The sequence below is a fragment of the Phoxinus phoxinus genome (assembly GCF_949152265.1).
Source record: "Phoxinus phoxinus genome assembly, chromosome: 3".
Classification (NCBI taxonomy): domain Eukaryota; kingdom Metazoa; phylum Chordata; class Actinopteri; order Cypriniformes; family Leuciscidae; genus Phoxinus; species Phoxinus phoxinus.
The window spans coordinates 41,671,082-41,695,136 of record NC_136878.1 but is presented as its reverse complement, the minus strand read 5'-3'; the positions used below and the strand labels follow the sequence as shown (position 1 = coordinate 41,695,136).

At 38.1% G+C, this 24,055-nt stretch overlaps 2 protein-coding genes across 3 annotated transcripts; one reads left to right on the top strand and one right to left on the bottom strand.

Moving 5' to 3' along the window:
- Positions 1-291: 291 nt before the first annotated feature.
- Positions 292-17,376, bottom strand: hnrnpul1l (heterogeneous nuclear ribonucleoprotein U-like 1 like). 2 transcript variants are annotated; one of them, XM_079608003.1, is made up of 16 exons: positions 17,227-17,376; positions 16,541-16,798; positions 14,805-15,230; positions 13,701-13,872; positions 13,551-13,624; positions 9,405-9,544; positions 9,195-9,294; positions 8,915-9,027; positions 8,528-8,794; positions 7,280-7,402; positions 6,767-6,895; positions 5,301-5,469; positions 4,302-4,574; positions 2,993-3,210; positions 2,696-2,896; positions 292-1,313 (listed from the first exon to the last, which is right to left on the bottom strand). In XM_079608003.1, exons 2-16 carry the CDS (start codon positions 16,755-16,757, stop codon positions 1,185-1,187), a joined length of 2,751 nt encoding a protein of 916 aa, XP_079464129.1. In that variant the 5' UTR covers positions 16,758-16,798; positions 17,227-17,376; the 3' UTR covers positions 292-1,184. The 2 variants fall into 2 exon arrangements, with proteins under 2 accessions (XP_079464129.1, XP_079464130.1); XM_079608004.1 differs by lacking the exon at positions 292-1,313 and adding an exon at positions 2,347-2,471 and having other exon boundaries at positions 17,227-17,345.
- An 11-nt stretch (positions 17,377-17,387) lies between these two features.
- On the top strand, positions 17,388-23,838 carry LOC306995963 (protein FAM98A). Its single transcript, XM_079608005.1, has 9 exons — positions 17,388-17,630; positions 18,076-18,153; positions 18,243-18,349; positions 18,532-18,654; positions 18,747-18,991; positions 20,585-20,665; positions 20,750-20,866; positions 20,950-21,093; positions 22,572-23,838. Exons 2-9 carry the CDS (start codon positions 18,110-18,112, stop codon positions 22,728-22,730), a joined length of 1,020 nt encoding a protein of 339 aa, XP_079464131.1. The 5' UTR covers positions 17,388-17,630; positions 18,076-18,109; the 3' UTR covers positions 22,731-23,838.
- The last annotated feature ends 217 nt before the right edge of the window (positions 23,839-24,055 follow it).

The following is a 24,055-nucleotide window of genomic DNA, read 5'->3' as shown; positions in this document are numbered from 1 at the left end:
GCGGGATTGTTTTCACGGGAAATTGCGTATACTTCACTCTTCGTTACGTAATATCCGTAGAGAAAAGTTACTCTGTATGGGTATGATGTGATATGTTTATAAATATATATATATATTTAAAAAAAATGTATTTAGATTTATTTTACATCTTGTGAAAAGGGCATTATACCATCCCTTTAATTTTTATTATTATTTGTTAAAATTTATCATTCCACATTTGAAGCTGGGTTTCAGACAGATTGAGGGTTATTTCACACATTCCTAATTTATACAAAAACACAAAACACAGGATGGTTCTTCTGATTATATTCTCAAATACAAAATAATGCATTTTGATTTGACACAAAACCATATGCAGATACTGCTTTACAGACAAGACAAGGTAAAAACATATCCACACAAGGAACTATTTTGGATCATTACTAATTTGCAACATGGGAATAGATGTGCATCAGACCAATCAGTCATTTTAAAAATGCTATATAAAAAGGAAAATGATAACCTTCACAGGTTTGAGACATCAGAAAATTGTTATTCAAGATTTAGGTTATTAAAATTTCCAATATGATGTACCTAGACAAAAGTGTTACATGGTCTTACATCAATGTGTACATACAGGCATATGATCATATACAGAACAATACCCATAACCATCTACTGCAAAAATGTGGTTCTTTAATCTTACAAGATAAAAAATAAAATAAAATCAGTGGTAAAACTATTGGAACACAGAAACACCCTGCCTCTCTCTCTCTCTCTATACATCAGATGTAAATCTAAGCGTGCAGAGCTTCCTCGATAAATTTATCCTGCTCTATTTTGAAACATTCAAGCACATCATAGTGTGTGAGCTTTTTGGAGCGGACTAAACCACACATTACTAAATTCAAAAGTCAAACCTCTCATCTACAAGTACACAGAGAGAGGAAAAAAAAAAAAAAGATCAAGCATGTAAACAAATATTAAGTAGATAGAAGATCTAAAAAGGGATACTTGCTACCAAAACTCAAAAAGAGCAATGGAGGGCCACAGAAATGTGGCTACGTTTAAGGTTGGCATAAATAGGGAGAGAATAAACTTTTACAGAGAGCAGGGGAAAAAAGGGGTAAGACTGGGAAGGATCACAAAAAAGGCATGAGGAATGCTGCTTAGGGAATGGGCCGTCTGAAGCGGCTGCGATGCTACTACTGTGTTCCCTGAGCACCCTGGCTGCCTTGGGCGCCCTGCTGGTAGTTGCCGTAATTGCCGTATTGGTTATAGTACTGGTTCCACTGGCTCTGGTTCTGGTAGTACTGCTGCCACTGCTGAGCGTACTGAGGGAAGTAATACAATGTATAAAAATGCATGCATCAACAACACAATACTAAACAGTGACTTTCAGGGCAGAAATTAACAGGGGCGTCAGGGCAAAAACTGCACCAAAATGAACAAAAATGCCCCCAAATTTAAGAACAAATGCCCTAGCACAAATATACTAATTTTTTTTATGGCTGTTGAGTTTGAAGAGAAATGTGAAAATGAATGAAAAGTGTCAACTGTGGTGTTACATTTAGATTTGCTCACGTTGCATCAGATTTCTTTTTACATGTTTTTGCAGAATTGAGCATTATAACCAATTACAAACGTTTATGGACTTTATGCACAGCTGCACTACTTCCTGAACTTCAGCCAGCTCCTTTGTTTCCTGAACTTCAGCCAGCTCCTTTGTTTCCTGTCTGCCATTATTGGACAAACTGATTAATCCAGGTGTGCCTGACCAACAACAATAATCAGACACACCTGGATTAATCAGTTTGTCCAATAATGGCAGACAGGAAACAAAGGAGCTGGCTAAAGTTCAGGAAGTAGTGCAGCTGTGCATAAAGTCCATTGTCAATCAGAGGCGTTTAGATTAGTCACCGCTGAAAAGGCCGTTTTGATCAGTGTGTGCACTCAACGACTGAATTCTGCAAGTACGAGGTTCACTTTGTAGTGTGACAACTTCACCTACTGTAATAAGAGTTTAAACTTGCTCTAGACTGAAGTCATGGACCACTTCAGTGATAGGGAATTTACGTTGCTCACTTTCTGTTTTTAATTTATTCCGATTGATCAACAGTTTTGTGCTTCAAGCTACTAAAACAACCAATATGAAGTTATATATAAATATTTTCTCATTTTCTATCTTCTACAAAACTAATTAATAAATGGTTCTTAGATTTAGTAGCCTACAAGAATATGACGTGCCGTTTACCCAAATGCAAAAACATAATCTATTCAATTAATCAACAATATCAAGAGCAATATCAATTCAAACTGACAATATGAATATTAATTTATGTAATACATTTTTTTACAATTTTATCATTTATAGACTATTTTATTTAGGCAATTGTAGTGTAAATACATGAACAGTATTAAACAGTCTGTGTAAATAAACATGCCATATCAGTTGCAGCTTCTGTTCCATCTTTGCTGAGTAAAGATGGCTTCTGTTGATGTTGATAGAATTTTGTTTTAGTTTTCTGATTGAAGTAATTCATTAAATGACAGTATTTGACATAAGACAACACAGATTCATTTAATCAAGTAATCATAAAAAATTGCCCATACAGAGGTAAAAATGCCCCTGAAAATCAATTGCAATTGCCCCTTAATGGAAAGTGAATGTCTGACCCTGGTGCCTGTATGCAGTTTCTATCACTGCTGGTCTCACCTGCTGGTACTGCTGATTGTAGCTCTGCTGCTGCTGCTGCTGTTGCTGCTGCTGCGGGTTGTAGGTCGGTTGTGTAGGCGCTGGAGTTTGACTGTAGCTCTGACTGTATCCTGGGTACTGACTGTAGTTGCCATAGTTGTACCCTTGGTTATAGTTGCTCTGGCTGTAGGGCTGGCTGTAGCTTTGATTATACGACTGAGGCTGCAGAAAAGAGAGAAAATAATATGCAAGCAATAACTATAAGTCCTGCTGGATTCCTAAAATGAATCTTGGGTAATGCAAGCCCCGTCCTAGTACCTGTGATTGGCTGTAGCCTCCACTTGCTCCAGTGCTGCTTTTGTTGTAGGAGCCCTGGCGGTTGTGGTTGTAAGTGCTTCCAGACTGCTGGTTGCGGTTGTATCCACCACCACCACCACCACTACTACTACCACCAGCACCACCACCACGGCCTCCTGAGCCTCCATCCCTGTAGTTAGATCCCCAGCGATTCTGGCTGTAGCCTCCACGGTTGTATCCTAATGAATAAGTTGAGTGATTATCAACATTTAGTTCTTGTAGGCAGTATCTAACCAGCAATGCAGAACAATAAGTAAGGAATAACTGTATAGTAGGCTGGTCATTAATTGCAAAATACACCCAGACCAGGATATGATCAGGATAACTTGCATCACCTTGAAGGGGTTTCTTAGCGATAACGCCGGCTGAACGCACATTATCCTGTTTGTTACACGGCTGCTCAATACGTGGGCAAGAACTATTAATTTGGAAATTACTTTATGATTTTGCCTGTACATTCTCTTAAAACATTTGCTAAGAAACAATAGTCCCTTACAATGTTCAAATCAATCTGCCTATACATAACACTGCAACAATATCAGTACTATTAATACTAAAGTTCTCCAAAATCATTTTAAACATAATCCATAAGAGAGATCGAAAATGGCAGCAGTTGCTTTGTATGAAACAAGAAATCGAGTTTATGGTGTGATTTGAGGGACATGAAACTAGCACCGGTTGCAGTTAACCAGATGAGAAAACTGATATACACTGTTGCCATTGATGATGGCAAATAAATATTAGGAAATATTACACCTCTGAATGTCACGGCTGACCAATCAGAATCAAGTATTCCAGTGTAATAGCTGTAATAATTGTATAAACATGACCGCACTAAACTTATGGGTCAGTAATATATGTTTTTGAAAGATTATTTTGTTCACTAAGTCTTTGTTTATTTGATCAAACAGATTAAAAGCACTAATAATGTAATAATATTTCACAATAACAGTTTTCTATTTTAAAGTGAAATTTACTCCTGTGGTTTTTCAGCATATTTACTGCTCTGACTTACTGATTTTCTGCTCTAAAAACATTTCTTACAATCAATGTTGAAAACAGTTGTGCTGCTTAATATTTCTTTGGAAACAGTGATACATTTGTTCAGGATTCTATTGTTTCTATTTAAAAAGCATTTATTTGAAATAGATATTGTTTGCAACATTATGACTTTTGTCAATATGTGTTCTTGATGAATAAAAGTAGTATTTTCTTTCATTTACTAACCCTAAACTGAAACGCACAGAACTAACAAATTCGACACTCTTACCTCCTCGGAAGCCGCCGCCTCCGGAGCTGCCTCGGTTCTGGTAGCCACCTCCTCCTCTACCACCCTGAGGTCCACTACGATTGTCATAGCGCTGGAAGTTGCTACGGCCACGGAAACCACCCTGGCGGTTATCAAAGCGCTTCTCCGGGGGAGGGCCTGCTTTACGGCCTTCTTCGTTGTACTGCTTGATGAGGGCGTCGGCTTCTTCCCGCTGAAGCTCTATGAATCGCACCTCGTCCAGGAACTCGCCGGCGTCAGGCAGAACATAGTTTGCTGCGGGAGCAGAGGCATGCAATGAGGGACACAATAGCCGTGCAGGCAAAAGACAAAGAGAATCTTAATCAGCACCATACAATGGTGACAGCAAAAATACAGGGGAGGGGACAGAACAAGGAGACAAAGAGAGTAAAAGAGAGAACTGGATCATGTGGTGATAAAGGTAACATGCTCTAGGACAAACGTTGCCTTAGCTGTGTAAGAAAACCCTTGTCCGAGAGTAGGAATATGAGGACAATGTAGGGGGGGCCATAGGGTATGATATTAAACTAAAAACAGTTGCCAGAAAAAGAGTGTTATGATAAAAGGTGTCCACGCAAAATAAGTAGGAACTAGCCAAGGGCATCTGTCCAATCATTTATTTAACATTTAATAGTACTGTTCTGCCAATACAAACTGCTCAGTTGCTGAAGTGAATTGGAGAGCCTGAGCCAATTGCAGCAATTCTGTTCCTCAATCCTGATTATCTGAGCTGGTTTGCAGTGGTGACGAATGGCATGAGAGACAATGCAATAAAATGTGGTTAACAGGGCAGGAAGAGATGAAAAAAAAAGTGAGAGGAGCTCTTTTATCTGGCAAAAAAGTTTAACAGAAGGAGGGACGGGTGGGTTCTTCCAAGTCTTAAAAAAAAAGAAACAAAAAAGAAACAAAAAAAACAAACAGCAAAAGCAGATCTGGTGTGTAGTTTTGAACATTTGTTTTGGTTATCCATGGCATTCCTACCTTTCATTTCTAACACAGCATGATCGGGAACATCCTTCCCTTCCTCATCAGTTCGCTTTAACGTTCGCTCTTTTAAATCCTCATCCGTGGGACAAATTACAATAGCCTTGCGTTGAAAACCTTCAAAAGGACGCATTTTTCGTCTCTGGGCTGATCCATATACATTTGTCTAGCAATGGTGACAAGAAAGAAGTAGAAGCTGTTCATTATTTGCTTTTGTTACGGCTTTGCGTTCCATAGGAGGGGAATTGGATTCCTGCAACGATGAAAGTGAGAGAGTTTTTTTTCATGTCTATAGTTACTGCTCTGGAATGACTAGCGGTTGTCTCTCACAACCCCAACTGACTTACCGTGAACTGAGCCGACACAAGAGTTTATGAATGACTGACATTGTAAAGGGGACCCTTTCTGCTTCCCTCACGCTAGCGCTTTTAACAGAAGCCGTTCTCTTACGAGAAGCTTGTTACAAACAACTGGTCTGTCAGTTTCTTACCATACAATAAAAGATCCAAGTTACATGAATTTACATGAAATTAAATTCTTATTTGGCAGCTTAAGACTGCAGTCTACGTTTTTCTCAGTCATGCTCTTAATGTAATTACATCAATCATTTCTAAACATCAAGGACAGAGATTTTGACAATATCTGCTGGTACATATTGTCCTGTCAACAAGGAAATCATCTTAAATTTCTGAGGAATGTAAATAACCCTCCTCACTTCTGTATTTCAAACACATGCACTGCCTGGGTCCCCTCACTTACCTTTACTCACCCGTTGAAAAGACCAGAATGCCCGACACGGACAAACATTTAGTACCAACCTGTGCATACTCACAGACTCCTAAAGGACCCATTAGCATGTCCTTTGACCTTACCTACCTTACAACCTCTGGAACTGTCTACCTGTAAACTTCAAGCAGGTTAGTTTTTTCCACTTACCTGCCATTTATTTTTAAAAACAACATTCAAGTAAAGTTCCAAGTTTATCTAATAAAAAGTTCTCGTTTTCTTTACAGTTACGTAGCAACAGAAGGTGTTTTCTTACTCACCAGGCAGTGATTACTTGTTTTTCAACATCTTACTAATGTCATGGACTACTTGTACAGTGTGGCAAAAATCTCTTTACATCAAGGCAATACATAAAGTCAAAAATATTCATTGTGACAACATACTATACTGCATTCTTTCACTGCTCGTTTTTAACGTGTAAAGCGAAACAAAACAAATCATAATTCAGCAACATGTTCAGGACAAAGAAATAAGGACTGGAAAAAACAAGTCTTCAGGAGCACAATAGGCTAACCAATGCTTTGGACTAGGCTACAGAGAGATCAAAAGTGCATTAATGAACATGTGCATCAGTGAGCAGCAGTGGATGTGGGGTTGTTTTTGGGGAGGAGGGTTGAGAAGGAAGGGAAGAGCTTTAGCTGTGAGAACAGCACAGAGGCAGGCAAGTATGGCAGTACCTGGTCCAGGATGTAGTTGCGCTTCTTGCGGGCAGCAATCTGGATGAGCCTGTTGAGACACTGCGTTGCCTGCTGAATAAGTACGTCCCAGCGTCCAGCATAGTTGCGCTGCCGACGGAGTCCCATGACCTGATGTAAATTACAAAATAGACTTCAGGAATTGGAGGAACTACATATTTTGGTTGATGGCCTAAACAACTAGTTGAGTTATTGGTCTTAACCAAGGTTGAGCAACTCTAGCCCTCATGGTCCTGCAGAGTTTAGCTCCAACCTTGATAAAACCATCTAGTTAAGGCATTGTGGATTACTAGAAAATTACAAGCAGGCGTGTTTGATTACGTTGAAGCTAAACACTGAAGGACAATAGACCTCGAGTAAATAAATGCCCATCCTTGGTTTTTAAAACACAAGATCAACAGGCAAAGATTTCTGTCTGAACGTGTATGGCTTTAGCAGCATGGCTTTACAATGCACAGTTGCTATATTAACAGGGTTTATATCCAGCAGCCATACCTTCATCTTATCCATGATGGCATTTGTGCCCAGGATGTTGTACTTCTTGTCTGGGTTCTCTCCTGCATATTTTATGGCCCAGGTGGTTTTTCCAGTACCAGGCAGACCAACCATCATCAGGATCTAAGAAGAAAATGTTCAGGCAATATTTTACAAACCAGGTATCACCAACATCTTCTGTCCACCGATCACGTCATAGCTGTGGCTAAAAGTTTTGGCAGTGGCAAATTTTGTTTCACAAAGTTTGCTGCTTCAGTTGTTGATTCACATTGTTTGTAGATTATTGTGCATTATAATGAGATCACTATTGCAATAGAATGTTATAATTCTTTGTGCTTTGTGACAGCGTCTGGTGTTCATTCTCTTCAGTCTCAGCTCAAACGGCAATGCCTAACATTATTGACTATGATTGGATAACTTGATACATATCCCTTTTATTTGTATCTTTTTTTCAAAATCATTGATATTATTAATAATTCAGCAGTGTTATTTTTCTAGTTCAACAGTAAGCCAGTAATAATAATTTATTGTTATGGCTCAGAAAAAGCGGAGGGATGTCTTGAATCACTTGATAAAGTAGATGAAAATACAGTTAAGTGCACGATAGATAAGCAGCGCCAATCCGTCATACATAACATTATAATAGAAAAATACTAAAGAATGTTGATCTTTGTGCTTTAGTTGCCCGTTTCAGCTCATTGTTACGGGAAGAGCGCATCAACGGGAATAAAAAAAAATTCTTGTCATATTTTAATATTTTGCAAATAATGACTGAATATATTGAATGTTTTTGCTAATAAAAGCCTTTAAAACGTACAAAATGCTTACCGTTGTTTTTCAGTATACTATAGAAACGTGACAAAACTTATCTACAAACCCTGAAGCAGCAAACTTTGCAAAACAATGTCACTACCAATACTTCTGGCCATGACTATACATGTCTTTGTACACCTTACAAACATAAACATTTGTTTTTCTGTTATGTATTAAGCAATGTGTAACAATGCTATCGTTATATAGCTGGTATACTGTAGATGAGGTCTTGACCCAAGAATTAACTGTGCAGTCTTTCGACAATAAAATAGGTAGACATTTTGAAACGTATCAGATAATGGCATAATTTTCCAGCAAATGTTTATGAATTTATAGTTGTATAAATTTTAGCCACAGTTGCAAATAAAAAAATTAATTATAAAATCTTTGATGAGACTGCTATAGGTAATGAATAGGTTAACCGGCAATTCAAACCTCGCATTCAGTTTTATTGGCAGGTCCGAGTGTCCCTCTGACTCGGTCGTCCAGGTCAAGATCCTGAATGAAGGTGAAGCCTTCTGGCTTGGGGAAGAAGGGCTCCTCTCTCTGTCCAAAGTTGAATTCTATGGCACAGTTCTTCACCAATACATGTGGGAAAAGAGCACGTCCGGCCAATTCCTCTCGAGTGACACTGAAACACGGGCCCAGCGACTTGCCATTCTTGGAGAATGCCATCTCTACTTCCTCACCGTTTTCAAAGTCCTGTGAAAGACAATTCGAGTGGGAAAGAGAAAAGAAATAAGGTTAACAATACAATGTCTGAGACCTTATTAAGATGCATTGTTTAATGTAATATAAAAAAAATAAGAGAAAAACAATTACAATATAGCAGCCAATGATATCATTTTCACTGAACTTTTCCCCATAGTCTTCAAATTTACAGTTGGAGGATTTCTTGCCAGTTCCTCCATAGCCAAAAGAGAAGGGTTCTTCACCTATAATATAAATAAATAAGTTATAATTAATAAATTAGTTCAACTACAATGTTAATACAACACAAAACAAACCCCACACTTTCCAGGAAAATCTACCACTGTTTGATTCATTTCACTAAATAAAAAGGCATTAGGTGTCAGAAATTATTTGAAGTATGGTCATTTACCGAGTTGAGTGTTGCATGTATCCAGGGACCATCCGATTCTCACCACATGAGGGTCAGGCTCAGAACTAGGAAGGTGCTTTACTGAAATTTCCTCATTTATCTAAACAAAGGAAAGGACAGGACAGGAGAGATCAGTATCTCTACAGATATCTAAGGCAATCAAACATGGCACTGGTTTAAAACACTCGTATTAAATAGCATCTTTGTTACCTTCATTTCAAAGCACACACGTCCTTTGGTAACACCGTAAGTGGCTCGAGCACCTGACCACAGGAAAGCAAAACCCTCAATGGTCAGAGGGTAACCACTGTATCTGTCACGAGCCACTTTGAAATGCAGGTCACAGTTATCTAGAGACAAACAAACCAGAAGACATTCTGTGATGTTAACGAAACGCTGGGTATGAAACTATCAACTACTTTTAAAATAATTTTTGTGTCCAGGAACCATGGAAATTACGGATGTTCCGATACCACTTGTATGATACCGATTAGGGGTGCACCGAAATTTCGGTCGCCGAAAATTTCGGCCGAAAATGGCATTATCGGTTTCGGGCCGAAATAAAAAAGCCAGCCGAAAATGTCAACCGAAAATGAATGTCAACCGCGCCCCTCCCATCCGCGCGCAAGCGCTTGTGTTTCACTCACGGTCGAGCTGTCACTCGTCACCCACCCCACCCCTCCCCTCCGTGCTCAAGCAGGTTTCACTCACGGTCGAGCTGTTTGCACGCGTCTGCAAAGATTGAGCATGTCAGCGGTATGGAAGTATTTTAAAGTTTCAGATGAGGACAACCAGCGCCGCCGCTCCCACCACGCGCATGAGCTGAGAGGGCACCAAAAAATTGCGTAATGAAAAATTAATAATTATAATGCCGATATTATTTCAGTATAGAAATACAGACATCCCAAGTCTCCCGGAAGTTCCGGGAGTCTCCCGCATATTGATAGCGGCTCACTGATGCCCGCGAATTAGTTAAAATCTCCTGAATCTAGAGCGAGCGCGCCCGCGAGACAGAGACTGTGCTCCAAACCGTGTAGCGCGTGCACGGCAGATAGGGAGAGAGAGAGCAAGAGACCGCGCGCATGTGACTCATGAAGCGCATGTAATATAAAATATATATAATATATAAAATATTTTAGGTTTTGTTATGTAACTGTTAGTGGTAATAAAAGTTTGATGATTATTCTATTGGTTTGTGATTTTTCATTTCAGATCCATTTAAAATTAAGCAATATAAATAAATATATATTAAAGTTTTTAAAAGAAGCCATTTTCGGCTTCAGTTTCGGTTTTCGGCCAAGTGCATCCTAAATTTTCGGTATCGGTTTCGGCCCAGAATTTTCATTTCGGTGCATCACTAATACCGATACTTTCATTTTTGGCAGTTGATGATACTGGTACAGGTATTTTTATTCCATTTGTAATTTTTTATAAATGTTGGGTAGAGAAACCAAAAGAATTGGAATCCTATTAGTTGGTAAATAAAACATGAACCAACCCCAATTGTAACCTTAACCCATTAGTAAGTAGATCTTGTCATTCAATATTCTTAAATGTATAATTACACTGGAACAAGGACACCTTAAAATAAAGTGTAAACAATATTTCCTATAGTAATTTTCATGCTTAATTATGCCTGTTAAAATGTATTGTAGAAGCCTCTGTTACATTCAGTTTCTTTCATCATCAGGGTGGGAAATTAGCACCCGCCACCCGCCAGGGGCGGGTACTTTTTCAAAGTGGCGGGTCACTTTGCCATGTATACCAGCCACAGTGGCGGGTGGATTATAATAATGCTGCGTTCGCACCAAAAGCGCGCGTAAACGCGTCTTTACATTGACTTAACATTGAATGTATTAAGTAGTAACCAATAAAACACATGCTGCGAGTGATTTCATTGTACGGATTGGACAGCCTTTGTCAAAGAATGCGGTTGCTAAGTAACAATAATACACTTTTATCGAGTAACTCTTTTGATTGGTTTTCAGCGCTGTGTGTCACGGCGCTGAAGAGACCGTTATACTGTATAACTTATACACATAGCTAAGCTGAGAATAAAAAAGTGTATATATATAGCTGAGCTGGTGCAGAAGAAAGGGAAATTATTTTTTTTAATCTGGCGACATATCCCTGGTGTTAGGAGGCCCGCAGCGGAGTCAGCAGTTATAAATGAACAACTACAAACTGAGGGCGAAGTAAAGAAAACGAAAAGGTAACGTTACTTTTCTAACAAGTGGCGCATTGATGACCAAGAGAAACGTTATCCTATCTTCCCGACGACCAGTCTATGCACTGCACTTAGGTTCGTCTGAAATGGGAAAGTGTCGGTTTAATCCGCTGTGGCCACAAATGCCAGAATTCAATAATTTAAACCCCAAATCAGAGCTTTTCTGTTAAAAGAATATGTTTTCTACGCGGTCTTTTCAATAGTATCTGGCAATGCGCGCGCGCGCTCTCTACACTGCTGAAGAAGCGCGGATGATCTGAAAACACAGACAAGCTGGCGATCTTTATTTGAGATTTTCTACTTAAATTAAAGTGTCATTCAGTCGGTCTGTGTTCTGTCACGAGCCGCTTGCGCTGTTTGTGCGACTAAATCTGCGACCAAAATGCAGGCTGATATCCAGCAGTGTTTTTAATGTTGATCATATATGAGCAAGAATGCAATGTTCCCCTGAAATCCACACGATTTCAAATGTGACATTGATTGTATACAACAGTAAAAAAAAGGGTAACATTAAGTGATGTACTGCATAAAACAGTAGTCAGGCTTATTGCTCTATTTTGCAACGAAATCTGTGGCTTTGAACGAATCGTGTAATTCAATGAATGAATGACTCGATGACCGCCACCTACTGGCTATTTAAATGTAATATTTTTATTAATATTTTTTAACATTGCATATTTATTGAACATTGTTTTATTTAAAGCATTATTTATTTTTAAAAGGTATTATAAAGGTTAAAAAATAAATGGAAAAATGCATTAAAGGGGGCGAATATTGTCCCGTAATGGAAAAGGTGTGACTGCAGTCTAATGGTGCGTTCACACCGGACGCGAATAGCGCGTCAAGCGCGAGTGATTTCAATGTTAAGTCAATGCAAAGACGCGTTACACGCCTTTTACGCGCGTAACGCGTCTTTGCATTGACTTAACATTGAAATCACTCGCGCCTGACGCGCTATTCGCGTCCGGTGTGAACGCACCATAAGTGGAAGAGAGGGGGTACCAGGGGGTACGGCACTCAAAAACATTGGAGAACCACGGAACTTAGGAAAAGGGATATGTAGAATTGCACAAGTGCTAAAAGAGTGCAATGTAAATAATTTCTCATAAGCTTAATTGAATGGCCTAGAGACAATAATTATGACATTTTTCTGTCTAAAGACTACATATAAAATAGCTACCTAAAGTAACTGCAGTTTACTAAAAGTAATGCCTTAAAGTTTGCATTCATAAGCATTTTCGTCTGAAGTTGAAGACTAAGACTGAATCAAGAATGGCTGCCAAAATGAACACTGGCCTACACACACCAAGCGCACTACAACGCTGTTGCGTATGTATTAAATATGACTGATAATTTAAATACAATGTTTTATTTAATTCAACTAGCCTACATAGTAGCCTACATAATTATTTTCCAGGGTTTAAAATTTACACAGATTTGATATTTTCCCCTCATACTTATGTTGGAATGGGTACGAAGTTGGCATTGAATTTCATTTGAAATGGTATTAAAAAGGTCTTAAAAAGCCTTGAATTTAAGCTGGAGGATCCTGGGGGTACCCTGAAATAAATAAAAAAACGTATTGAAGCAATTTCTTTCTTGCAATTTGAATTCCAGAAAAAGTGGCTGGTAAAAAATATAAGTGGCTGGTAAAACTGGGCATCCACCAGCCACTGTGGCTGGTGGACAAAAAAGTTAATTTCCCACCCTGTTCATCATTCTATCGTATTTCATCTTTCATTAAATATCAAAGCGCACATTTAGAGCTGCTCCAGTGCAGCAGTAAAGCAATCACATGACGTTTTCCTGTAATAAAATAGGGAACCTATGGTTATAGATAAATCATGTAACAGTTAATGTTTTCACTCATATAATATTGTGTTTTAGTTTAAATGACGCAATACGTAAATACTGAATTTATGTTTAATAATTGCATTAATTAGATACAGATTTAATCTTGAATATCTCCATTCTGTTATCTGCGTTTCTTTGTATGGACACAGACACTGTGCACACGCTGCGAGGAGAATTTAAATGAGAATGAATAAATGAGCTCATTATCGTGTATTCCTAATGAAAATACTGCACTGCAAATACGAACAGCTCCGTCTCTCCTTAATTATACTCACAGGTGTCAATAACCACAAGTTTATCATCAATGTCTTCCTCCTCTTCTTCAGCTGGGGGCTGTGGTGATCGTCCCCTACAACAACCAAAGAGAACTCTTGAGAATGAGCAATACAAAAATAACTAAATAAATGCAAGGAGGCATAACTTACCTCCTTTCCTCACGGTGCTCATAGTAACCGTATCCTCGACTATCATCATATGACCTCTTGCGACTGTATGACGAGTATCTATCGTCCTCTGATTTAGCCTGTCCATCCGAGTCACCAGCCTGCTGTGGTACGTCCTCGTCGGCCTTATCCTCGGGCTTCACTTCGTAACTCTCTAAAAGATTGGGATAAATTAATATATCATAAGCTACATCAAATAAAAATGCTAAGACCACATTTAATGTTAACTTCTGACTTTTACGAATTATGTGCATTGTACAATGAACCTCATTTGCATAGAAAGGTGTCACGAATGGCAATGACTTCATTTAAATACATTACATCAGTACATATGATCATGATCAAGTGGGACTGTGTGGAAAGTTAAAGCGGTTGTTCCCAACCACGTTACTGGAGGCCCCCCAACACTGCATATTTTGCATGTCTCCTTTGTCTGACACCCATTTCAGATCTTTGAGTCCCTACTAATGAGCTGATGAACTGAAACAGGTGTGTTTGATTCAGGAGACATCCAAAATGTGCAGTGTTGAGGGTCCTTCAGGAATGTGGTTGGAAACCACTGAGTTAAAAGAATAGTTCACCCAAAAAATTGGCATTTCCTGATTATTTACTCACCTCAAGGCCATACAAAATGTATATGACTTTCTTACTCCAGCAGAGGAGAAATTAAGGCTTTTGAGCAAAATATTTCAGGATTTTTCTCCATCCACATGACCCCAGCCTACATCAAGCGTGACCTTCCTGACGTGCCAACGTAACTTAATTAAATCTGCCTAAAAATGAATTTCGGACTGTTAAAAATGGACTATGGTGATCCCCATTCACTTGCATTAGATGGAGAAATTTGTGGAATGTTTTCCTCAAAAACCTTAATTTCTTTACGGCTGAAGAAAGAAAGTCATATACATCTTGAATGGCCTGGGGGTGAGTAAATAATCAGGACATTTTCATCTTTGGGCAAACTATGTCTTTAATAATGTGCTTTAAAAAAAAAAATCAAAAAAATTTAGTGTAAATGTAGTTGTAATAAAACAACTATTATTAGAGAATTCACCCCTTGTGGTTTCTAAACTTGACAAGACTAACCTGACTCTTCCTGCTGGCTGCGTTGACTGGAGTCTCCCTCTGGGGTCTGCCGTGATGCTGGCTTCTCACACTTCTGCTCCGCCTCTGGCTCTGCGGGTGAAGGAGTCTCCTCATACTCCTGCTTCATCTCCTCCTGCTGCTTATGCTGCTTCCCGGCTGCTTCCTCACGGCACGGCTGCTTGGCCTCAGGCTCCTGGTATTCATCCTTCTCATAGGAGTACTGCTCTGTCATTTGTTCCGGCATCGCATCCGATGAATAATCACTCGTTCCCAAAGCAAGTATGGGGTTTTCGGGGCTGTCCTCGTTGCCTTCATTACTCTCATTTCCCTGATCGTCAAATCCACCCTGGTAGAGGTCTGTGCTGTTGCCATCATCAAATTGTGCCTTGGATTCTTCTCCAAAATCTTTATCACTGGCTGCAATTTCTGTGCAAAAATTAAGCAGAATTAAAAAATGTTGTCGCATTAATATCTTTAAACTAATTTACATGACTTCAAGTCATTCAGAATTACTCATGGATTATTTAAAAAAGAATGTATTCACAAAGCTCATTGTAACCAGAATATATGTTAGGGATGCTCACAATTAACTGGTTAACCGACAGAATTTTGAACACATAATACTATCGGTTAAACAAATTACAAAGTAATTTAAGTCAATTTTAATAATATTTTAAAATTGTTTGCTTCATGTTTAAAAATAATAATAAAAACTACAAGTATAAAATTTAGTTTCTGACAGAAAAAAACCCTAGTTAATTGAATATTACATTCAGAAATATTGTGAAATACTGGTAAATAAATGTAAATGTTTACAAACATTATAAACACTATAAACACATAGCTTGTAGGTGGTTTTAATTCCCCTCCCTCCACAACAAATCTTACATTTTTAAATTAAAACCTTTAAATTGAATGGTATTCAGAACGGAACAAGAATGAAAAATATAAGTACCGGTAGCTACATAAACGGAAAGCCAAATCAAATTAATTTAAAGCAAAACTGAAACCTAAACGTTGGTCTCACATAGCCTATCTCTCAACTTTGGCACAAATCCAAATGTTTCCGTGTAATTTGTAAAACGAAACCCACGTTTTTATAATGGGTCGTCTTTTTTTTACAGAAAGCTTTTTCCAGGCTAGGAAATAACAGTTGTAAATTTGTAGGTTTTTTGTTGCATTAATGTCTTCAACAACTAATTACCATCACTTTTGTATTAATTCAGAATTACTCAAGGCATTTAAGCAATATTCAATTATTTAAAGAGAATGTATTCACAAAAAGGAAGGTTTAAGGTGTCCTTATTACAGTGTAATTGCAGTGTTAATACTAATATGTATATGTGTATATGTGTATATATTAGAGAGAGAGAAATTCTCATTACAGACCCATGTTTTTTTTTTTTCTTATTAAAATAATTTAACCATTATTTACTACAAGATTTTTCCAGACCAGGCTGTAAAATTCCCTGTCATTTTTCCAGAAATGGAAACACTTCCCCCAACATTAAGTTTAAAAATATCAACCAGTGCTTGCTTGTTGCTTTATTTCACAGAAGGATGTCCTACATCAAAAGCTTAACCCCCTATGGTGGTTATACACGCTGCCAGGCGGTCCCTTATAAATAATAATCTCTCCTAATCTCTGTGAAGCACATCTCCATTTGCAACAACAGCCTGGATTACTGCCTCAGAACATAGCCAGGTCAAAACATAAACATAAAAACAAGTATTACCTTCCTCCTGATCATCGTTCTCCTCTCCAGGCTCCCCGCCAGCCTCAAAGTCCTGCTCCTTCTCGCCCGATGGAGCATCGCCCGCCGCCTCGGCCTCGAGTGCCGCCTGCAATCTGTCCGCCAGATCCGCCTTCAGCCCGCGAGTGTCCAGGCCTCGTCGCTGGAGCTCTTCTTTCAGCTCATTGACTTTGAGCTTTTTAACATTAAGCCCGCTCATTGTTCATGCACCCCTACAGCAGTTTATTCCAAACTGTGCGCCTGTAGATCAGAGTAAACAAACCCGAGTCATTGATTGGTTACTGTACGCGCTCAGCGGATCATCTTCACAATCGCTAAAATATTAGCCCGCAAGCTAACAGGCTAACAGAGGCACAAAGGTCTTTGCAGCTAAAGTAGAATTTCACTGAATTGTATTTAATGTTTAGGCATTACTACATTAAATACAACAACATGCACGTACCAAATCCATGCGTTTAAGTGTCAAAACAATGTAGTAACATGGTTTACCGTAGCCATTGACTGAACGCACACTTAGCATTCGTGGTAACTAGCGAACTATGGAGGCAAATAATTTGCGCGCAAAATCCCCCAGCCTCACATGCATACTTTAAAATCACCACATTTCAGTTTAAGCCACAAAAATAACATAAATACTTCCTCGTGTTTGCAGAAAACCAAATATTTACCTTTATCTGTCAGTTTCCCTCTCAAGCAAATTCTCGTTACGATTGTATCAAAAATGGAGGGTGACCGTGGTAGCCCACACTTCCTCTGCCTCGCGAGAGTCTGAGCGCTCTCCGTCCCTCAAGCTGATTGGCTAAAGCGGCTGTCTGTCTGAGGACCGTTTAGCCAATCATATACGTCATACGCAGCCATGTCCGTGAACTTCCGTTTCGTTAATGTTCATGTCTTTCTTTCTTTTTTACTGTCTAATATGGTTCAGATTCATATAAAAACAATGTAAACGTGTCAAACACAACACATTTCCTTTTTATTCTGGGACTAAATCTTAGCCTTTTTATTTTGGGACTTCAATATATTTTTAAAGTACGTTTTGTAATTCACTGCTGAACAAAGGAATTGGAGAAATGTATGTAACGTTAGATCACATTTTCCTCAAATAAAATAACAACTTTGAGTTAAATACATTCCTGTCCATAGACCGTTTTGTTCCAGTTACAATATAACCATAAACTGGGATAAGTGCCAAAATAAAGGGCACTTTAAAGGTTTATATTTAATAAATATTATTTTTATTTATTACGAAAAGAGACTTCTCTACTTGTATTTGTTTTTATATTTTACTTTTTTTTTTTTTTTTTGCGAGCAAAAAAAGTGTTAAGATAGATCCGCGTGTGTCAATCTTTGCTATGTTTCGTATCTTGTTGATAAGTTTAGAACCAAGGGTTAGGCTAGGACACCAAACCTGTCCGTTTAGTGATTAGAACGATTGAATCAATTTCGATCGATTATTTTTGTCTAGCAATAGGTTATCTCCATTGAGCGACTTCTACTGCCTTGTTTTACAATAACAGTCGTCAATGCTGAATAAGGAAGTAACGTTACACTATGGAGAGAGATACTGGTGCAATCGCTTTAATTAAAGATCTTGGGTGAGTAACGCTAACAGCGATATAAAAAAAAAACGATGTACTATTCTTGTCAAGATAATAACAATCTGTTTTGTGTTTATGTTGCACAGGTATAATAGCAGAGAGTGCTTGAAGAAATGCAAATGTGACGAATTGCCTTGCCCTTTGCTCACCTGGTTGGTCTCAGAATTAAGAGAAAGTTTCCCCGATGCTCCAGGTAACCCAAACCAGACAAGTGATGTCCTATACACGCTTTCCATCCATTTTCGTTTTTTAGTCGTTTGTTTTGCACGTATCATATTTAAATGATTAGATCTGCTCTTTTAAATCTAATAATGATGTAAATTTAGCTTTAATTCTAGGCCTGGGATTAAAAATGAAAACTTTTTCCTGCTTCAGCACGGAGAGTTGGTGGTGCCGTTCTGGTCGGGGAGTTGAGGGAGGTGCTGAAGGAGATGTCCTGTCCTCAAAATGCTCTTATATCAGAGCACCTTTGCCCACTTCTGTTGTTCAGAGTGACTGGTAAGGTAGGGAGGTGATAGATGTTCTCAATTGGTGCATTTTAAAAGATTTTCTGTGAAGAGCTACTGTGCATATTATCTTTCGATTCACAGAGTATTTGGTGTCAGAGTTGATGGCAGCCCGTATGCTGACGTACAGAGAGAGTCATCCAGAAGATGCTGATCAGAATTGTGAGACAAACGGCAAAGAGCAAAGAACACGGGAGAGTCTTACTATGGGCGATGAAGATGAGCATCAGGACAAAACTAATTGGCAAGAAGTAAATAAGGGTCTGGCAGAGCTGTTCCAGACTCTTGGCTTAGAAACAGCTTCTCAGATGAGTGATGCCTGTGCAGAGGTAGGAAACAGATCACCACTGAATGTCTAGTAATTACTTGGTACACTTGGTTTAAAAATATATGTTCCAAATGGGGGCTTCACAAGAAACCTTTTAAAGGGCTAGTTCACTTAAAAAAATGAAAATGTTTCATTCATTTCTTACTCACTCTCGTGTCGTTCCAAACTCATAAGACTTTCATTTATCTTCGGAACGCAAATGAAGATGAGAGCTTTCTGTCCCTCCATTGACAGATACGCAACTACCACTTTAACGCTTCAAAAAGTTCATAAAGAGATTGTAAAACTAATCCATATAAATTGAGCGGTTTAGTCAAAATTTTCTGAAGAGACTCGATCACTTGATATGATGAACAGATTGAATTTAGGCTTTTATTCAAATATAAATATTCATCAACTCACACATCAGTTGTGGTAAAGGGAAGCTCAAGCATGTTCACGAGAGCCAATGAGGTTAATTCTCGTGTTGCGCAGCACGTTTGAGCTTCTGCAAGAACCAATGAGGTTTCTTCTCGAGTGTCAAAGTTCAAGTTGATTTTATTTATATAGCACATTTTACAACAGCCACTGGCTGATCAAAGTGCTTTACAGAACCGCAAAATTAAAAGAACATAATACCTGCATAAGAACACAACACAAATAAGCAGCAAAGCTAAGAGCAGCCTTAAAACAGGAGTAGCAAAACAGTATCAGACTCAGATAAAAAGGAAAAACAGTATCAGACTCAATGGAACACGTTCGGTTGAGCTTCTGTTTATGTTCGCTGATCAATGTTTAAATGTAAATAAAAGCCTAAATTCAATCTGTTCATCATATAAAGCGAGTCTCGAGAAAATTTGGACTAAGCTGCTCAATTCATATGGATTAGTTTTTATTATGTGTATTTCCAAACACTCTGACAGTGTGATCTCTATATGGGTTATTTGATTGTTGTCATATTTATAAAACATATGTAATTAAAGTAAAAACTATTGATAAACACGTCTTTGGTATGTAATTAAATAACAAGAACTTTGAGTGTCTTGTTCATTATATTTATTTCTTATAAAAGCAACAGAACTTAAATTCCATCCAGTTTATTAGCAACACCGTGCACGAGCGTGAATCCCACGATATCCGCCTTTGATCTCGTTGAGAAGAGAGAAGAGAGATCTGTCCGTTTTGCTTGCACTTTTTTCACTCCTCCCCTCACTGTAGCCGCCTACTCTCGACTACATTTCAGGCGAGGCAAGGCGTATCTCAAACAAGCCTAATATCAGTGAAGAGAAGAGGGAGTGGTTATTTTGATTTAAAAAAAATAATGATGTGCTTGAAAAATATCTAATAAATACAACAATATTCCATTAAAAAAAAGAATTGTCTATTTTGATTTCATGGTGACTTTAAAGGAAACCAATTTTTTTTCTTAGTGTGAAAAATATTTGAATAATCTAAAGAACCTTTTTCCACTAAAAATCCTTTTTTTTTTAATGTAAAGGTTCCATGGATGATAAAGTTTCTTTATGGCTCCATAGATGCAAAAAAAGAAAATTTATTTTCAAGAGTGCGGTAGATATACATTTTTTTTAACATAATATGAGCTTCATTCATTCAGGTGCAGTCACGGCTGACATCACTTCCAGAAGGAGAATTGCCAGAAGCGTTACTGAATACCAGTCTGAACTCTGAGCAATGGGTATGTATTACAAAGTTACATTTCACCTATTTCAGAACTCCATTCCATAACAAATATTTTCACAATAGTTTTTTTCACTCTTAGAAAAAGATTGATGACATCAACAGAGCTCTCTGTAAGGATTATGAGTGTCGGCGCCAAATGATTATCAAGCGTTTTTATGTCACACTCCAATCCTTTGCTTGGGGAGAAAGGGGAAAGGTACTAAGGTTTATTTTTTGCAAATCTTCAAGTATGTATTGAAATATTTGTTTCACCGAGCAAATGATCCCTTTTCTTTCAAGGAACGTAGTGCTGTGCTTTCTTCCATGGCCCCCTTCTCCCCTTCTCCTGAGTCGTTCGTCTCCATTGCTATGCTGTTGGCGACCAGAGAGGACGAGTCTCGCATTAGGCCAGTTAAAGCAGGGCCTTCAACAGCTGTTCACAAGGTGCCCTTCACCAAACTTTTGCTTCTAATAGTAACAATAAAGCACTTTTTTTCTCTAGCATTGAGTGCATTCAATTTAGTGAGGGAAATTACATAATAAAATATATAAAAGGGTAATTCACAACTGGCAAAATGGGCTTTCAATAAAGTTTGGCTGCTTATGCGGTAGAAAGGCGGAAAACATTTTTAAATCGATGTAGCCAACCAAGGCCACTTCTAGTCTTCTCCTATTGGATAGGCTTGACCAGAGTCAAATACCTTACTTGAGTAGGAAATACTTCTTAGCAAACTTGTCGACTTCAAAGAGTAAAGGTTTAGCGGGAGTGAGTTATTTCCGGTTTCTAGTGAGGATACAGCACACGCTGGAGGCAGTGGCTAATGGCAGACAATAATGGTGAACATGGAGAGAACAGTGCAACGAAAAATCAGAAAAACCTCTGTGTTTGTAGTTTCCATTTTAAACTGGATGACTACGAAGACAGAGTTTTTGGCCAAAGGAAGAGTGATGACAGAAACTGCCATTTCTTCAGTTAATTAGGAAGATAATGAACGGGGAGTACCATATGTCCAACAGTGAAGCAAAACGCTGTCACATACTGGTGTAACTCCACTCATTCCCCAGTATGATTATGTTTAGGATTAGGTGTGGTGTGGGGTGGGGTTAGGACTAGGCAATTAACCTAAATTTACCATATCTGCTTTAATAACCAGAGCTTGACATTAACATTCGCCAATTGTGGCTGGATTTCAGCAGTGGCATGTAACGCAGTCACTCCTACTAGCCACTTTGGTGGGTTTAATTTTAATATATACATTTTTCAATTGTAGTCTTTTAAAAAGGCTCTGGATGAATATTGTTTCTGTTACAGGGCTTGAATCTCAGCATGGGATTGCGCATCATTTTATTCAATCCCGCAGATTTTGTGCTCGCACTCAAAGCGTGCACACATAAAGCCGCCTCTCAGAACTAAATTTAGTTATTTTTTAGTTATTAAATTGCGCTTAAACAGTCAAATACACACAAAACAATGTCAAAATGCCAGTCTTGGCGAGTATTCTCCTAAACACAGTCAGTTATGTTTTAAGTGAACGTAAACAGTTGAGAAAGAAAAGGCATGTGTATCAGTATAATGGGTCTGCACGTCGGGTCTTACAGTGACCGCAGCCCCGTTAGCAACCCTCTGTCAATCCGACTGTCCGTGGCCGGGGATACAAAAATGCAAAAGTACAATCTGCAGTTCTCACAAAAGTCCTGGAGCTGTCAAAAGTCAGCTGAATTATGCATTTTGTGTCATCTGGCGGACTTTTGCTGACAAATAAACATGAATTTCTCTGTCCAGGTCAGACGCAGAGAGAGTAAACATTGTTCATTTACATATACCCCCTCCGACATTGTAACAATACAAAGCTGGTTGAAAAATCAGCGAACTTGCACTTTAAGAACAATTTATGCAATTTCTTAAACATTTGTTTTTGCAGGTACTAATGGGCAGTGTCCCAGACAGAGGGGGACGTCCAGGCGAGATTGAGCCACCGATGCCCAGCTTCACTGGCCGCAGTGAGGGAGGAGGTGGTGGTCAGTATAGAAAGAGAAGGCGAGAATATTCAGGAAAGAAGAAGAAAAATAAAGAAAATTAGTGGGTTAGTTTTTAGTGCTAGTTTTGTAACTAACACAACACAACACAACTCAAAGGGCTTATTTTAAGCAATATTTCCCAGTAACATGAATGATCATGGACTATGCTTATAGATAAAAAAAAAAGTAATCCTTATTTAATGTTTCAAAGCACTTAATGCACAAATTTAATTTGATGAACAAAATGTTATAAGTTCATTTCAATGAAATGTATACATATGAATTGCTACAAGCTGTATTTTATTTTCACAAACAAGATATATGATAGTATTAAAGGCAATTATGTTTCCTTGACTACATTTTCTCTTTAAACTCTTTCTTTTCTTCCTTATGACATTTGCATCATTAGTTTTAGCATGTCGTTTATTTTTTTACATCTGCATTTTTCACTGACATTCTTCTAGTTTTTAGTAATAATTAATATAATTTTTAAGACCCAATTTGAGATTGAATTGAATGGAAGTTTTATGAATGGAATAGTTATTGATCGTAAAATCTTCTGAAAATCTTACGGGGTTGGAACGACATGAGGGTGAATAAATTAATATTTTTGGGTGAACTAACCCTTTAACCTATTCTACTTCTAATGTTGGAAATAGGTTTTTAAACTGTAAAAACTACCCTTTTGCAGTTTTATCTCACAATGCTAAAGGGAGTTTATCGCAAGTTGGCATGGAACAGAAGTTGTGATAGTATTTTCTACCCTACTGGGACCAGTGTTGGGGAAAGTTACTTTTAAAAGTAATGCATTACAATATTGTGTTACTCCCTTAAAAAGTAACTAAGTAACTTACTTTTTACTTTTTTTGGAAAAGTAATGCGTTACGTTTTTAAGTAACTTTTGTTATGCAAAAGTTAAGTAACTTTTGCGTTACTTTTTCCCCACCTGGACTGGGCTTGTTTTTTTATAACACAAAAGTTCTATTTTTGGGCAAATGTAAAGACCCTTTCACACCAAAAGTGAAATAATAATCCTCAGGCTGAAGGAAATGTGTACAGTAGAGGAAAGCAAACAAGCAAACCTTTCTATCTAGCCTATCTATAGTCATTTTTGCTTATTAAACTGAATCATCGAAGGTACATTGGTCAATAAAGTGAGATTAAATGCATACAAATTTATGTTTTATTTAACATATTTAGTTATTGGAGGTTTGCATAGTATTATGATTCTGCATTTCACTGATTTTATTCATTTTGAGGAATATTGAATATTTTTTTGTGCAAGTGAGATGAGTAAATGCTCACATTTAGTCTAGAACAACAATAAACATGTTCTCACACACACACACACACACACCTCTGCACTTTGATTTGTCTCAACATGAGG

What these genes read in the sequence shown, in the direction of transcription:
- hnrnpul1l (XM_079608003.1), bottom strand. Translation starts at nt 16,757, where the DNA reads ATGAGCGGGCTTAATGTTAAAAAGCTCAAAGTCAATGAGCTGAAAGAA. An exon ending in GAACGATGATCAGGAGGAAG is followed by an intron (nt 15,231 to 16,540) that starts GTAATACTTGTT and finishes ATTTTTGCACAG; the next exon opens with AAATTGCAGCCAGTGATAAA. An exon ending in GAGGCTACAGCCAATCACAG is followed by an intron (nt 2,897 to 2,992) that starts GTACTAGGACGG and finishes TCTTTTCTGCAG; the next exon opens with CCTCAGTCGTATAATCAAAG.
- LOC306995963 (XM_079608005.1), top strand. Translation starts at nt 18,110, where the DNA reads ATGGAGAGAGATACTGGTGCAATCGCTTTAATTAAAGATCTTGG. An exon ending in GCTTTAATTAAAGATCTTGG is followed by an intron (nt 18,154 to 18,242) that starts GTGAGTAACGCT and finishes TATGTTGCACAG; the next exon opens with GTATAATAGCAGAGAGTGCT. An exon ending in TGAGTGATGCCTGTGCAGAG is followed by an intron (nt 18,992 to 20,584) that starts GTAGGAAACAGA and finishes TCATTCATTCAG; the next exon opens with GTGCAGTCACGGCTGACATC.